At 35.6% G+C, this 16,418-nt stretch overlaps 1 protein-coding gene across 1 annotated transcript in view; it reads left to right on the top strand.

Moving 5' to 3' along the window:
- Positions 1 to 1,240: 1,240 nt before the first annotated feature.
- The window catches only part of LOC136028635 (cyclin-dependent kinase 20-like), a 46,545-nt gene continuing 31,367 nt past the window's right edge, over positions 1,241 to 16,418 (top strand). The window contains exon 1 of the mRNA XM_065706464.1: positions 1,241 to 1,474. Within this exon, the coding sequence (XP_065562536.1) occupies positions 1,289 to 1,474 (186 nt within the window). The 5' untranslated portion in view covers positions 1,241 to 1,288. The remainder of the gene's footprint in view (positions 1,475 to 16,418) is intronic.

The raw sequence follows: 16,418 nt of genomic DNA, 5'->3' as shown, positions 1-16,418 counted from the left end.
GAAGTGGTTTGCCCTCTCCTCAATTTCTTTGCTCTTTCCTTAAAGTTTGAATGTCCGTCCCAATTTCTCAAATACGACTCCCGAAACAAAAAGCCCAATCCCTAATTAGATTAAGAAGCTGTTTGAAAAGTGCTAAATAACTTCATCTTGACGGGCAAGGTATTAAGGAGGGGCAACCTCTTTTTATAAAGAACAATTTTTGTTCGTTTTAAGTTTTATTGTTGCTCCTTACTTTTAGTTAAAAAAAACTTTCTTTTATTTAATCAATAAAAATGCTGAAAGAACTTTCCTTTGGCGTTTAGGGTCCTCTTACCTGATTACGAGGGTTAAGGATAATATGACAATATCAGGTCAGCAGATATACGGATGGTTTGAAATTATAAACAGTTTCGGGTAATAAAATATTACAAATTTAATAAAAAGAACTTAAGTCAATACAACAAATTCTGAATAATATTTCTATCCTCAATAGTAAGTGAGAATTAAGAATACGACATTGGGAGTCACTACCGACAGTTCTAATCTCCGTTTCATGGCTCTTCAGTCAGGAAGTGTAATAAGAAGCGTAGGACCAGCCATCCTGTACTTATAGAAATCCTTCCTGTTTACCTTCCCCAGATTTTTCCAGGCACCCATTTAGAGCTGGGCCAACTCCGTGAGTTGGCCATGACTCTATTCTCAATAATTCATTCTAATAATTCCAGCCATATAAATACAAACGTAAGGCTGTTGATTCCGTAATACATGTCAACGAACCGGCAGTGACCCTACAGATAAAATTATAGTGGTAATCTTTAAGAAATCATTTAGCCAAAAATTTAACTTTGAGAGAAAAAAACAAGATCGACCAATTATAGTTTCATACTATGTGTTTGCGCAAGGACGATAATATTGTTAATGATAATTAACTACCCGTAAATAATTATGTTCTATGGCGACGACTAAAAAAAGAGGCAATAACAGACTATAAAGTTAGCCCTTTTATGCATTAAAAGAGATTTAAGGGCTACGTTAATCCTTTTTTTGATTTCAGGCTAAAGGTCTAGGGCTGAAGGTCCTTATGCTGAATAAATAATTTCAAGGTAAATGAATTGAACAAACAATAGCACACCTTATACATAGGTTTAAAATACTTTCTTTGAGCCTTCAAATGTGTTGTTTTGATGAAAATGGTGATGCATACATTATCAGATGGCAGAGTTTTCGGTTTGTTATGTGATCATTGACATGGAAACCGAAGTATGTTATACTAGGATTTTGTATTCTGAGACTTTTCTTTTCTTGCATAATGGAAAACTATGAGATTATTGGAAACATTGGTGAAGGTGCACATGGAGTTGTTCTTAAAGCAAGATGTAATTATACATTGAAAATGTATGCTTTGAAGAAAGTGTATGTCGAGAATATTCGAAAACAGTTTCCTATAAAGGTTTGGAGAGAAATCAACAACCTGAAAAAATGTAACTCACCATATGTAAGTTTTGGTTTTAATATCCTTATTACATAATATTTCACACGGTATAGTGTCTAAAAACAAAACTATATATTAAAAAAGCTAGCTTTTGGTCGCAAAATCATTAATCTCCTATCTTATCAATCAATTGCAGTATAGTCCGTGTCAAAGGGTTATATATTCACGTTTAATTCGCTTTCAGGATGTGCATACAATATTATAGTTAATTATAGACACATCAAATGAAAATAATTACGTATTTGCATATTTTTCTAACATTTAAAATACATTTTTTGCATGAACCTTCCCTCTAATAATGCAGACACGCACTCTAATAATTAGACATAACTTAATTGTGACAAATCCGATCGGAGAAGTATAGATCAAATATTATCGTAAGTATGGCTGATAACCCCCATGCCTTTTCAATACCAGAACTTAATATGCATTTTACTTAACAGAATATTACTGTGGATTGTCAGTGTAATTGACATATACTGCTATTTATTCCTTAAAGTTGAGATAATTGTTATTTATGAAAGTAAAATGGTAAAAATATTTAGAACATGTTTTCTTTTCAGTAAAGAGCAAATTATGTTCTGGTCTTGAGGAGGCCTGGGGTCTAATCATGTTAATTTCTGCTTGTTTTGAGTTTGACTTGGCTATTCATGGTTGTTTCTGTTTGTTTTGAGTTTCATTTATTTATTGATAGTAATTTGTGGTAGTTTTGCGCTTGGAAGATTATTTTACTCTATTTTCTGCTTATTTTTGGCCTAATGGAGCTCTTTACTTTTCTTTGAAAAACTTGTTTTATGGAAAAATATTTTTAAATTAATTTTCTTTTTATTTTCATTGACATAGTTTTTTCATATTTTTCGTTTTTTATAGCTTTTCGGTTTTTCTTTAAGAATCCATAGCTTGGGTTGCTAATTGTATATTGGAGAAACTTTTTCAACAATTTTTAATCCTGACATAAACAGTATTTTTCAATTTCATTTTATGTCTCCTGAAGTTGACCTGGAGACTATAACTTAATATAACACCCAAAAGATTATATCTATGCTCTTTGACAACCTTGATACACTTACACTCTTTCTATTTATTTAAATTATAAGAATAGAAGCAATAATAGTAATAAACCCAAAAGTTTTATCTTAATACCCCCAGTTCTTCTCGATATATTGCTGAGTTCTCCTATTGGCAACCATAACCGCAACGCCTTTTCATTTAGTTTAAGGTAATATTTAGTTTCAAAGCATAATGGTCCAATCGCATAATTGTGGTGTCTGGACATGCCCAATATCCCTGAATACACAGTTTTTGACCCGTTCTACTATGCTGAACGATTTGCCTGCATCGAAATGTTGACTGGATACGTTTGGAAAATGAATGAGCTTGAGAGAAGGGTTGCTTGACCTCCAATTTCTGTTTACTTTTAGAAAGGGCACCAGAGCTTTTAATTTTGAATCGAATTGCTTCTTTAAAAGTTTAATAATATTTATGGCTAATATAGAGTGGTGTTGCCTATGACATTGCTTAGATGCCCTTTTGAAGACCTGCATGCATAAAAGTTTTTCGTTTAATTGAAACTCCTCCTAAACATTACCTTAAAGTTTCACCTTAATACCCTTAGTGTCATTAATTGTAGTAACAGTAGTAGTCATACTAAAACTACTCACGTAATTCCTTCTTTCTAGTTCGAAATCCCCCACAACTTACCCATAAAGGTCTAACTAACTAGTATAAGTTGTTCTTCAAATATTCCTTTGTCACCTTTTTGAAAGCCTAAATGCTAATAGTTTATTCTCATTTGGTTTAACATCCACCTGAATATTCCATAAAAGCTTCACCTTAATGCCCTTAACTTGCGCAGTAGTAATAGTTCTAGCTGCATTAGTAGGAGCATGCACATAACACTTTTGGTTTCTTCAACATCCCCTTTATCACACGCTGAAATTTTCAGCTTAATACCAACACTGTTCTTGAAGCATTTCTGATGCGTCTGCTTGACAACCTCTATGGGCATAGTGCGTTTCGAATTAGTTCCATACAGTTTCTATATATGCAAAATTTTTCGCCTTAATACCCATAGTTTTAATAGCAGTAGTAGTAGTAGTACTAGTGGGAGTAGAGTTAATAGTAGTAGCCTAAGATTTAGTGGCAGTAGTAGTAAAAGAAGTAGTAAGAATAGTAACAGTAGTAGTAGTTTGAGTAGATGCATTAGCATTAGGATGCAAATATTTTCTTTTGGTTTGTCCAACATCCCTCACAACAAACCCTGTTAGTTTCAGCTTCACACACCAAACTGTTCCACACCATAAGGTATTGCTGTTACACCTTTGTGAGAACATGCTTAATGACGGCATGTTGTGATGCAGTTCACCTTCCCTCAAAAATTCCTTGATAATTTCACCTTCTTGCCCTTAGGTATTGTTGTAATAGTAGTCACAGTGGTAATATTGATATTGCTTGTAATAGTATGGAATAGAGGTACTGCTACTAGCAGCAGTAGTATTAACATATTACCTTTTGGCCAGTAGAGCATCCCTGTCATCAGGTCCTGGAAGTTTCAGGTTAATGCAATTAGCCAATGCTACAACATTGTTGATATCTCCTTTTGATAAATCGTATGTTCACATACATCTTGAAATTTTATCTCAATGCTCTTAGCCTTATAAATAGTTGCATTAGAAGTAGTTGTAGTAAATATAGTAGTAACAGTAGAAGTAGCAGTAATGTGCATATACTGTGTTTTGGAGAGATGATATTCCCCTTAAAGCATTTTCTGAAAGTTCCAACTTAATATACATATTAATTCTTGAGATATTCTATTTTGACAATGTGCTTGCACATAATGTCTTTTGATTTTTGTTCAAATTTTCCCTCAATACTGTTAATGGAGTAGTGTGCTAGTAGTATTGGTGATAGTTGTAGTAGTATTGGTACCGTGCAAACATTGCCTATTTGATCATATCTCTTAACATTTCCTGAATTTTCTAATTAATATACTCAGTTATTCCTGTGTTACACCCTTTTAGCAATCCGTATGCACATAACATGTTTTGATTAAGTTCAAAACTCTCCTAAAAGTTCCCTGAAAGCCTCATCTGAATGCGCTTCGTCCTTTTGGGAAGGAAAATTCAAATTTGTATACCATTGTCAATAATAAATAATATGTATAAACAATGAGCGAATTGCCTAACTTACATCCCTTGACCTGAGGGCTGTGGGGAGGTTGACATCCCCAAGTACACAGTTAAAGGACCTTTCATCATGCCTGAACAAAATAGCTGTCTTTAAATTTTGATCAGATGTGTTTTGGGGAATGATGGGCTTAGGGGGAATGATCGCCCTCCATCAACTTTTGACTCTTAAAAAGGGCTAAAAACTCCCGACTTTTAATCAAATGAGCTCCGTCCTATCCAAAGTGCATACGATAACCCATAAAAACTTTGTATGCCCCAGGGCTTAACTTACAGCCCTGGGCTTTGGGGGATTGTGTCCACCCTAAAGACATTTTTATAAAATTGTTGGACTATTGGTAACAAAATGGATATTTCACATTTCAATCGAATGCGTTTCGGGAAAAAGAGGATGTCGGGGGGGGGGGGCTAGCTTCTCCCATTGTGTCTGACTCTTAAAAGGGAACTAGATATATACATTTCCAATAAAATTTGCCTCTTCTAAAGGTCCACAACCACCCCTTCCATAAAACCTTATATGCCCCTGGGGCATAGCTTACAGCCCTTACTCCCGGACACTGGTGGATTCTGTAAACCCCAAAAGCCTTATGATATTATCTTTGGACTATTTTTGAACAAGTGGCCACATAAAAATTTCTATCGGATATATTTGCGGAAAATACGACGGGGGAGGGGATGGTTACCCCCCGATCATTTTGACTCTTAAAAAGGGTACTAGAATATCCGACCTCCAATCCAATGAGCCCACTCCAGAGTTTAAGACCAACCTTTCCATAAATACCTTATATGCCCTTTGGGCATGGCCTGGAAATCTTGCATTGAGGGTTGTGGGGGGTGGGGTGTATGTCATCCTCAAAGGCATAATCTCCAGATCTTTCAACTACGCTAAGCAAACTCGCTATCTAAGAGTTTTGATTAGATGCAGTTTGGGAATTGAGGGTCCTGGGGGGCTTATTGAATTTCACTCATTTCTTATTATTTAAAAAGGCACTGGCCCTACGACAGCAAACGGTCATCTCAAAATCAGACGCATATCAGGAAAATGGGAGGTTTGTCTGTCTTTCTGGGGGAGGGGGTTTCCATCCTCCGATCACCTTTAATCCTAAAGAGAGCAATATAACTTCTAAATATCAGTGCACCTAGCCCCCTCCAAAGTTCACATGACCACCTTTTCAATAAAAACCTTATATGCCCCGAGGGCACAGCCTATAGCCCTTGCCCTAAAGACTGTGGGAGGAAGGGGGTTGTCATCTTCAAGGTATAATTTTCAGAGGTTATAAGTACACTGAACGAAATGGCTATCTTAAAATTTTGATTGAATGTGTTTTGGCAAGTGTGGCCGTGGGAGGGGGTCGATTGCCCTCCAATAACTTTCAACTATTAAAAAGGGTTCCAGCCTTTTGAATTTCCAATTGAATGAGCCCTATTCGAAGTTTCTAGGACAAAAAATTTCCATCACAAAATTTCAATCAGATGTATTTCGGGAAAATACGAGGTGTGGGGGAGGAATCATCCGCCCTCCAATCACTTTCAATCTTAAAAAGGACACTAGAACTTCTGATTACGAATCCAATGAGCTCCCCTTCGAAACTCCTAGGACCACCCTTTCTAAAAAAACTTTTTATGCCCCCAGGATACAACTTACAATCCTTGCCCTGAGGGTTGTGGGGGGGCTATCATCCTGAAAGATATAATTCCCCAAACTTTCAACTACGTTGAGCAAAGTGGCTATCTCAAAATTTTTATTGGATGTTCTTGGGGAAATGGTGGGTTTGAGAGGGGGTTCCAACCCTCCAATCACTTTCAACGATTAAAAAGGGCACTAGCCCCTTTAATTTCCAAGTGAATGAGCTCTTTTCGATGATTACCAACGACTCAAGGGCCCAAAATTCATGGCAAGGAGACTCCTATCCTATTGTCATCTTCAGAATCTCGTGAGAGTTTCTGTGCTCGAATGGGACCCAAGAAAAGCGAGCAGGAGGGAGGTGTTTGTGAGGTGGTGAATCTTGTTAATGAAGCACCCCCAACTTTGATGTAGATAGTTTTATAGCCGATCTCGGTTTCGAAGCGGAATTCTTGGATCGTTTGCTTACTCAAGCGCTACCAAGCTAGGTCGAGAGGCTTCTAGAGAAATGGAAAATGCCCAGATCCCACAGTGACACCGAGAAGAGGGGAGCAGGACAAAGTAGAAGTGAGTCACCCTCTGAATTACCAGATTTTTACTTAGCTAACTCTACCTTGCACATTGTTTATGTTTTTAGATCTGAGTTTGAAGACTATAATACTCTTACAGCTGGTAACATCCATTCGGATTTGATTGACGTAGTACACTAATATGTGGGCAAGACTCGATCCTCTTTTGATTAAATAAAAAAACAAGTTTTTTTTAAATGAAAGTAAGGAGCAACATTAAAGCTTAAAACGAACAGAAATTACTCCGTATATGAAAGGGGCTTTTCCTCCTCAACGCCCGCTCTTTACGCTAAAGTTTGACTCTTTCTCTTAACTCTACTTTTTAAAACAGTAAGAAACTATTATTTCACTATTGAGCCGGGTCGCTCCTTACTACAGTTTGTTACCACGAACTGTTTGATAAACAGATTCGGGAGGGGGATAGACGTGCTAGTATTAAATGATCCGTTGAACATTTTTTTTTATTTAAATGAGAAATTGGGTGAAGTGTACTCGCATTACATACAAAAAAAATCTGACACTTCATCTAGACTTGCAAAGTTATGAGGGTTTATTTTCACATTGTGTGGCTAGTATTTTTCACAAGGGTGATAGTTATAAAGAATGGGAAGTGAGTTGGTGGTTTTATTTCTTGAAAGTTTCAAGTTAAACATAACGAAATTTAAAAATATACTTTTTTAAAATGTGGGAGGTTAGAGGTGATGTAAAATATAATGAAGGTTTGAGAGCGTGCGGAGGTGTACAACGCTTTTCTTTTATCAGGGGACCTAAGTGATTAAAGCATACAGTCCTTGTTGCAGCCCATATACCCTTGAAATTTGATGAAAGTAAGACATATTTGAACAATTAGGCAGTTCATCAGGCTGCGGAGGGGCAGAGTTTCTTAAAGTAAGCTTTTACTATTTAAAGAGGAAATATCCTGTAACACTTAAGGGGATAGGTATTTTTGAGAGGACTAACAATAATTTAAAGACTGGTTTTACAGCATATTAGTATGATACAGAATTTGAAGGGGGGCAATCTAAAGATGTGAGGGGGTAATATATTCAGTGAGGGCTCCGTCTTTTCAGTTGGTGAAGCGCAGGGTATGACTTCTTTACAAGCCTGCGACAGAGCCCGATCCAATTGGGTTTTCACCGAAGGAAAGGGTCACATCGGAGCGAATACTTTTATTGTCCAATGTATCGGTCTAGATTCCGTACATAGTTAAAATTAAAACATCACTTGATGTACTGTAAGCGTCATGGGTACCAGTCCGTTGAGACGGTTTCGGGTAACAATGTCATCTTGTAAAAAATAAAGTTCACTCTTGTAGAGCGGCAAGGTGGCGCTAGATATCGAGGACAGACTCATGGATGCATGAGATTCATTGAATTCAAATCGTGTGAAAGAACACGAGCCCATTGCATTTTCTTATGCCAACGCACAAAGAGGCTCGTGTAATACCATGCAACTAGTAGAGGTATTTGAGACATTAGGTACAGAAGAATGAGTGGGCACAGACATAGTTGCACTTATTAAAACAGCCAATAAGTAAATTTCACGTCTGCACAATATAAATTATCCAATGAATCTATCACCAGAGGACGAGTTGGCTATTAAAAATAGGAAAATATGTTTTGTGTGTGAGGGAAAATTTGTTGAGGATAGTGGAGAAACGCAAGTCTGTGACCATGATCATTTCAGTGATCTAATTTATCGGGGGGAGGGACCGTGGGTAACTTTCGTAGACACGCACATAAATCTGATAATTTAACCGTTAAACAGTAGTACTTTCTACCGTTTACATGCAAAATTCCAACTATGATCAAATTCCTTGGCGCGGTTGTGGAAAGTTTAAGTAATAGATGGCGCACGGGTAGATGGTTCTTTTTCTCATAGCGTCATACCCAAATCTTCTGAAAAGTTACTGGTCTTAAAATTCAAATGGAAATCACTTGATAATGGTAATACATGCTTGAATGAAATCTGTTTTTTATATTCCTAAAAAATTTTCCTCAAATGCCCGAGGCAACTAATTCAAGTAGGCTACACAAAAGCGACGATTTTAATAGTTTACCTCTCCTTCAACGGTGCTTTCCACATTAATAATTGTATGATTTACTGATTTTGAAGAGCATATACCCATATGGGTACTACAACTCTGACTAGAGACTAAGACATTGTACAAACATTGTATCAATTGCATCAATGTACAATGTATTAATGTACAACTGCCGACTATAAATTTGCAAGATCAGTTTGAACCATGGGCGGGTGTAAAAATAGGAATGGATTATTGTAAAATGTAACTGGCAAATGATGTGCTGAAATTGTTGTATATTTTCTGTAAAAACATGGATAAAGTCTATGAAAAATTTGGGTTATTATTTTTCAACTCCTCAGCCGGTGATGGATTGAATTCAGTAGAGAAAAATAGGTCTAGTTATCGACAAGAATTAGCACTTTTTTGTATAAAATCCATGCGGGGAGGGTGTGTTTTCCATGGAAGTCGTATCCTGGAAACTGATCCGACTGGACAAACTGATCCGACTGATCCGACTGGAACAATGCATCGTTGTGAAGTCGGATGCTGTTTCTCTCTATATGAACTCCCTTCATCCGTCCACAATGTCTCACTACTCTTTCCTGTATGTGAATCGCAAATGCCTTTACAATCCTTGTGATCCAAGTTTCCCCAACATTACCACTATTGAGGAAAATGGAATTAATTTTAAAATCCGAGACGGGGAGTTGACTTAATATGCCGTTGTGTACGTCCGAAGGTGTACTTTGTACAAACTCACAATAAGAAAATCAAAAAGTTTGCAAAGTCATACCTACACACTATGCGGAGAAAAATATCGACATGCCTGTACAAAGAAACTGTTTAGAAAATAATTTAATACCAAGAGTGAAGGTCATTGTGATTCGCTCAATAAAATTTAAAAATTATACAATTAGAGTTGAGAAAAATGCAATGTCTGCTTTATCGGACAAGGTCTATGTATAAGAGAACGGTGTGAAGATTCTACCACAAGGTCATTATCTCACTTGGGAACGGAATGTATGTGTATAGTACAAACACTTTCTTAGTCTGGAGAAAACTCAATAGTTGGCGGAAGGACGGTCCAGTTGGTGAGAGGACGGCAGCAGTTTGTTTATATATTTTTTATGATTTTTTATGTTCGCCCAGTGTTTGCGCAAGAAGGAATTGCTGCTGTTTTCAAAAGTGCTTAATATTGTACTTTTAATTTAAAGTCAGTTAGCCGGTTAGGCCCGGATCTGACTTTCGGCCATTGCAGTGGCTACCGTGTCCTTCGGAGGGGGACGCATCCAGCCCTCCACGTGGGACCCTTTTTAAGTCCTTTTTTGAATGTTCAATTGTTTTTAATATTCAAGTTTTCCTACTGTCCAAGTACTTATCTCATGTGGTTTATTGCTTATTTAATGTATTTTTTTTTATTTTTAGTGCATTAATTCATATTAAAGAAACATTGTGTTTTTTTTGTCTTTTTGAACATAGATATTCATTCAAAAGTATGAAGTAAGGCTCGGTTAGTTGTATTTTGACAGCCAGATAAGTAATATGAATCAATTTAAAACGTCTTTCAGATCATTTTTTCGGACCATCAATGTCAGGCAAAACGACCCTTTTAACGAAAATAATTCAAAATCATGATAAAATGTTTAAAAAAACCAAAAACTTCTACTATTGCTATGGTAAATGGCGAGAGTCCTATGATGAAATGAAGAATGCTGCACCAGACACAAAATTAATATGGGGACTTGAAATGTTTAATATTATTGAGGAAAACTCGTGTTTTGTTATTAATAATTTAGTTTAGTCTATTAAAGAATAGCCTCTTGAGGTGTTACAATTATTCACAGTCCGGACTCATCATGAACATATTTCCGTAACCGTTGTTCTTCACAATCTCTTTCATCAGAGCAAATGTATGAGAACACTAGCTTTACATAGTACTTAAGATATCAACTATAGGATTGTCCGTGATTCCAGTCTAAACATAACTTTAAACAAACATACATATCCCGGCTAACCGAAATTACTACTCTTGACATATAATCAGGCTACAAATTCTACATTCCATTGACTTTAAATGAAAATACACCCGAGGATTTCAGTGTAGTCACTGATATCTTTGACAATGAAATTACCGTAAATCTACCAATGAAGAGTGGAAAAGGTCATGAGTTGCCATCATGACACTGAAGAAACTAAATGAAAACAGACATTTAATTTCCGTCCAAGGTAATTCCAAACTGCAGCTTAGGAAGGCTATACTCAAAAATGGTGTTGACAAGGAATTCATTAATCTTCTATCAGACTCTATTTAAAATTTAACTGAAGGCAGTGGTCAACCACCAGAAGTAGTCAAGCAACGGAAAAAGCAATATAGTTCACTTGTATGTGCCCTAGCATGCAAAAGTAAGGGAAAAGATTTTGAAATAAAACGGCTTCTTCAAGCTGTAGCTTCTTTTCAATGTTGCTGCCAATAATATAGGGATTTGTAAACACTGTTATCTAGAAATGGCAAAACCCAACAAATTGACACAAATAGAACGCGCCCTTTCAACAAAAGAGCACTTTGAAGATTATCTTAGTAAATTCATTAACAATGAGACAGTTGCCAACAATAAAAAATTAGTTTTGCTTCAAGATGCCCTTCGACTCGTCGACGGGCATAAATCCTACCGTGAAAGACTACTCAGTGTACATGTCGTTGATCACATCAAACCTCGAAATTCACTAACACAACAACCGGCACCAAAACAAGAAGAAGAATTGTCATTGTCTAAAGTTTTAGCAAGTGTTGCAGATTTTTAACCCCAATCGTATCGTGAAAAATATAAAAGGCTTTGGACCTCGCTGAAAATAAACATGAACAAATTGGTGGTAAAGAAAGTGAAGTTACAATCTACGGCAAGGCCTACAATCTTTTTAATTTAATATCAGATTTGATTGTAAATCGTAAAAGACTTAAATTATTTGACAGATAGGTGTATTAATATTTAAACTCATCAAATTTTCCAAAACGTCTTATTGGGAATAAACTTATTTTAAATTGATTAAGGAAACATGGTCAAACAAAAAATGATTTTAAATCATTTTCGGAAAATAGTAGCAAAACAAGTGGGGGCTATTATTTTCTATTAAAAGGTACCAGGCGAGGGCTTCCTAATATCAGTGCATCACCTGTTAGTATGCAAAAGGGTATTTGACACTTCACAACACGTTTACATTCACAATGACGCAGATTTTGAAACTTTTTACGTTAATATAGGTGAAGTAGAAAGTTAAGATCCCTAAGCCTACTTCCTCAGATACCGGAATTGAAAAGAAGCTAGTGAAAGAGTAATTACACAGTCAAACATGTTACACTTTATATTGAAATCACAGAGTTCGCGATAGTCATTATCAAAAAACTAAATCTCTTTTCCCATTACATACGTTACAACCAGATCTTTTGACTCGGGACAAGGTTCAAAGGATACGCAATGGTCCATATAAGTATATTTTACTTACAATCAGGGTTTTTAGTCTCTATGAACATGCCTTTTCATTTCCCTCAAAGAGAGGCGATGAGTTGCTAAAGCCCTTGAATTTTTTTTAAAACAAGATTGTTCTAGGAAAATTCAAACAGATTGAGGTAGTGAATTTGTTTATCCACATATAAAATGGTGCTAGTGAAACATAATGCATTGCTCTATTATAATCATAATATATAAAGGCGACATTGGCTGAACATTTCATAGGAACTATTCGACTTTTAATCTCGACATATTGTACATTGAAAAATACTGCTGTTCTTATTCAAGATTTATATAAAATAATGTTGATTTAAATCAACACCCTCAACAATTCCTTTCCAACCTCAGGCCTCTGGAAGATCACCACGATGATAGCAATACACTTGACATTTTTTAAAACAATATTCCATTGAAACAAAATTGAAAAAGAAGAAATTCAATTTTGGTGATACAGTTTGAGTCAATAGAACTAGTAATATTTTGGAAAATTGGAATTACTTATTGTCCACTGAGCTCTTTAAAGGGTCAAAAGTCTTAGACAATAAACCTGTAATGAATCTCCTACGTTCTATGAAAGACGAAGAGATACTTGGCGGTTCTTATGAGCATCAATAACAAAATGTGAAATCAATGAAATATATCAAATTGAAAAAATATTAAAGGGTCGAACTCACAAGGGTAAGAGTCAGTCGCTTGTTCGTTCGCTTGATTTTGCTCTTTTTGATTGCATTCTCAAAAATAAATATGATATTCTTTGAAAAAATCGTATATAATGTAAAGGTTAGACCAAATGATTGCCCAGTGTATGGCGATGTTTATAAATGGGTAAAATCACTTAACTCTGATTACACCACGTCTAACCCTAAAATGCAATGAATATGGTATCATGAACGATTTTTCCGTGCAATAAATAGAAAAATCTCTGCTTGTAAGAATGATGCATTCCACTTTAACTGTTCAAGGGAGCATGGCAGGGTTTACACCACCTCTCCCATTTAGAATGAAATGGTTCATTTCAACCATAATCTGAGAGATGTTCTGGGTTTTAAATGGAATATAATGAATGATTAAAGTGCTGGAACCATCATTAGATGAAACGTCTTGTCTTTACAGACTATTCCCCCGGCTTCTCATCAGAAAATTGCATGTTTTCTTATACATCCTTTATTGAGACATCGAGAGTCGGTAATACCATTGTCCTCCTCCTACGTGTTCTTAAACAAAAAACCACTCAGAAACACATTCACCACCACAATATAAAGCATCTTAAATATGTTTCTTAAACATTTCATATTTGGAGCTATGTCAGGTAACATTAAGAAGTGGATTAGGGGATCCTTTAGCAAAAGCAAAAGGTTTGGCTATGATTACACATCATTCGTGCCCCATTCAATGAGATGGCTATAGAAAAAAGTGTTTTTATTTGTCCTGATTTTGATTGCTGTGCTGCTACTCTTAGACCACGACAATTGGGTCATGGAACGGACTGTTACAAGGGTTGTTTGTCAACGTTGGGTTATCATCTCGGCAATTGGTTGCTTTTTTTTCGCTCTGAACTAATCATGGCTAGAAAATATATTGCCCCGGTTACCACGGATTTCACATCCTCTATACTAAGCGATTGGGGCTCTGGGAGGGATTTTAAAGAAAGTGTTTTGCAAAATCCGATATCCAGAAAGTGATCCCTCGGGTAGCGACTGAAATCAGGACAATGTGGGAAAGGCTTAAAAAGAGCTAGGAAGAACTCATCACTCACCAGTCTATACTCAGGTCAAAGCGAAACACATAACTCTTGTCAAAGAAGAAAAAGTAAACAACAGTAAAAATTGTTAGATTGAAAAACGATTTCTTTTCCTAAAAATTTCATATTTACCGCAAAAAGAGTCTCATTCTTCAGTCACATCAGAATTAAATCTTTTCAATGCAGAAAATGTTGATGTGAGTGTAAAACATGGTTATTATGTAGAGTTTCATCAACAACAACCGCTCTCTCAAAACGTCACCTTTTCCAATTTATTCCAGTGAAGACTAATTCATATATTCGAATTCCACATTTAAAGATTTGGATGCCATTGTCAGACAATCTAACAATGAAAAATCAAGTGCCGCTGAGGGGCTATCTCATAAGAATTGTGTTCTACACATATTTCTTAGGAAAATAAGTGTCTACATAAATTCAACGTAGGTAAACAAAAGCAATAATCTTTTAAACTATGCAAGTTACACACAATTCATGTTGATTACTCCAGAGTCATATAACAAATTGCGGGGCCTAGCCATTGGATATGAATATGAAACGAACACTAACACTACCAATATACTTAGAGAGGCAACAACTAGTGATTTACGTTCGGTTGGGGAAATAAATCATGAAATATCTATATACCTCAATGGATACCTCAAAATATTAAGATTGATGTAAAGATACAACTTGCACTGTCCAATTCTATTCTGCAAAAGTTGCAGGTTACTGCACCTGATGCAAAATTTTTCTCTTACATCGGTGATACTTCATATACAAAAACCTCAGGTTATAAGTTATGTTGCTTTGGCAATTGAAAAAAAGAGCTGGTGGAAAGAATATTGAACTGCTCGTCCCAAACACAATTACAAATCAATGACATATTGCCACGTGCTTACATACCTACACCAACTCTTCAGTTATTATTTGTGTAATTCCTTCATAACTGGCTTAGGCTTTAATGAAAAATGCTTATGTAATTGTATCATCGACGAATTCCCCACACAAATTTGAAATGTTTAGACTTCCATCTCTTGCACATAAAGTAAATGGAGTCCTGCTCTAAAATTTATACTTTGATAAATCCCAGAGGACCCTATTTGAATTGACAATGTAATCCCTAGATCGAGTTTCACAACTTCTTGAAAATGGTATAACCGATACAATGATTGCAAAATCTCATGGTATCATTGTATTGGATTCGTCTGGTACTCAAGAGATGAGTATTATCCGAACGGGCACTGTACATCTAGAACATACCTTTGCAAACCATTGACGGAGAGTATAGCATTAAGCTCGCTAAATCAATTTGAAACTTATTGGGACATTACCTCCGATGGCGGTTTTCTTTTAGACTTGGCACCATAAATACAAATCAAATAATGAATGCATTTAATTTGGATCCATACACTTCAATATACAAGTCCTATTGCATGCCCTGAGATCTCTTCGAATATATTTATAACGCTAGAGACAGCATTATCATTGCTTATAGTAATAAATCAACTGTAAATACGGGTTATTCGCATTGCATCTTTCAAAGAGCAACGGATATTGAATTTTTCGATCCTCTTGGCCTACCATATGCATTCTACACAACCCACATCGAAAACTTTCTTGAGCAATATAGTGTTTTAAATCGGATATGAGCGACAAAAAGCTGTGGTTTTCATGCACTACACTATTTTATTTTTCGATGTCGTGACTATACTTACAGTGAATTTCTCAGCATTTATGTAGACAATCCTTAATTGAATGAATGACTTTATAGTTGTAAATACCCTTTCCTACCCTTATAATATAGATTTCACTGTTCTAAGATGAAAGTGCTTTAAAAAGGTTTGTTAATTTGTTTATTAATAAAAAATGAATTTACAATAAAATTCTTCATTCTTTAGATTTCTTCTTCCAAGTATAGATAATCATTGACAACGATAAGAGGCATCAGTTTGTCAGAATTAAACTTGCACACATCTTGAAATGTAAAGTTAGGGTCATATTTTTACAATACAATGTAACTTCATATTTATTATATCTGTTCATAAAGTCAATAATATTTTTCTGATTCTTATTATGATATTCAAGTTTTTCAATTTGCTTATTTGAAGCAACATCATACACCATATTCCAATATGATGAATCACTTTATGTAACAGCCAAATAAAAACTAGTAGGTTTATAATCATAGTAGCCAGTATCTTCACAGCGATATCTAAAAGCAAGGCTCTCTTATTATTCAAACAATTGAAGTGTAGATCAGGTTCTTCTTCCTAAAGAAATTTAAAACCACGGAAAT

This window comes from Artemia franciscana, chromosome 7, assembly GCF_032884065.1.
Source record: "Artemia franciscana chromosome 7, ASM3288406v1, whole genome shotgun sequence".
Classification (NCBI taxonomy): Eukaryota; Metazoa; Arthropoda; class Branchiopoda; order Anostraca; family Artemiidae; genus Artemia; species Artemia franciscana.
This window is presented reverse-complemented; position numbering and strand designations above follow the sequence as displayed.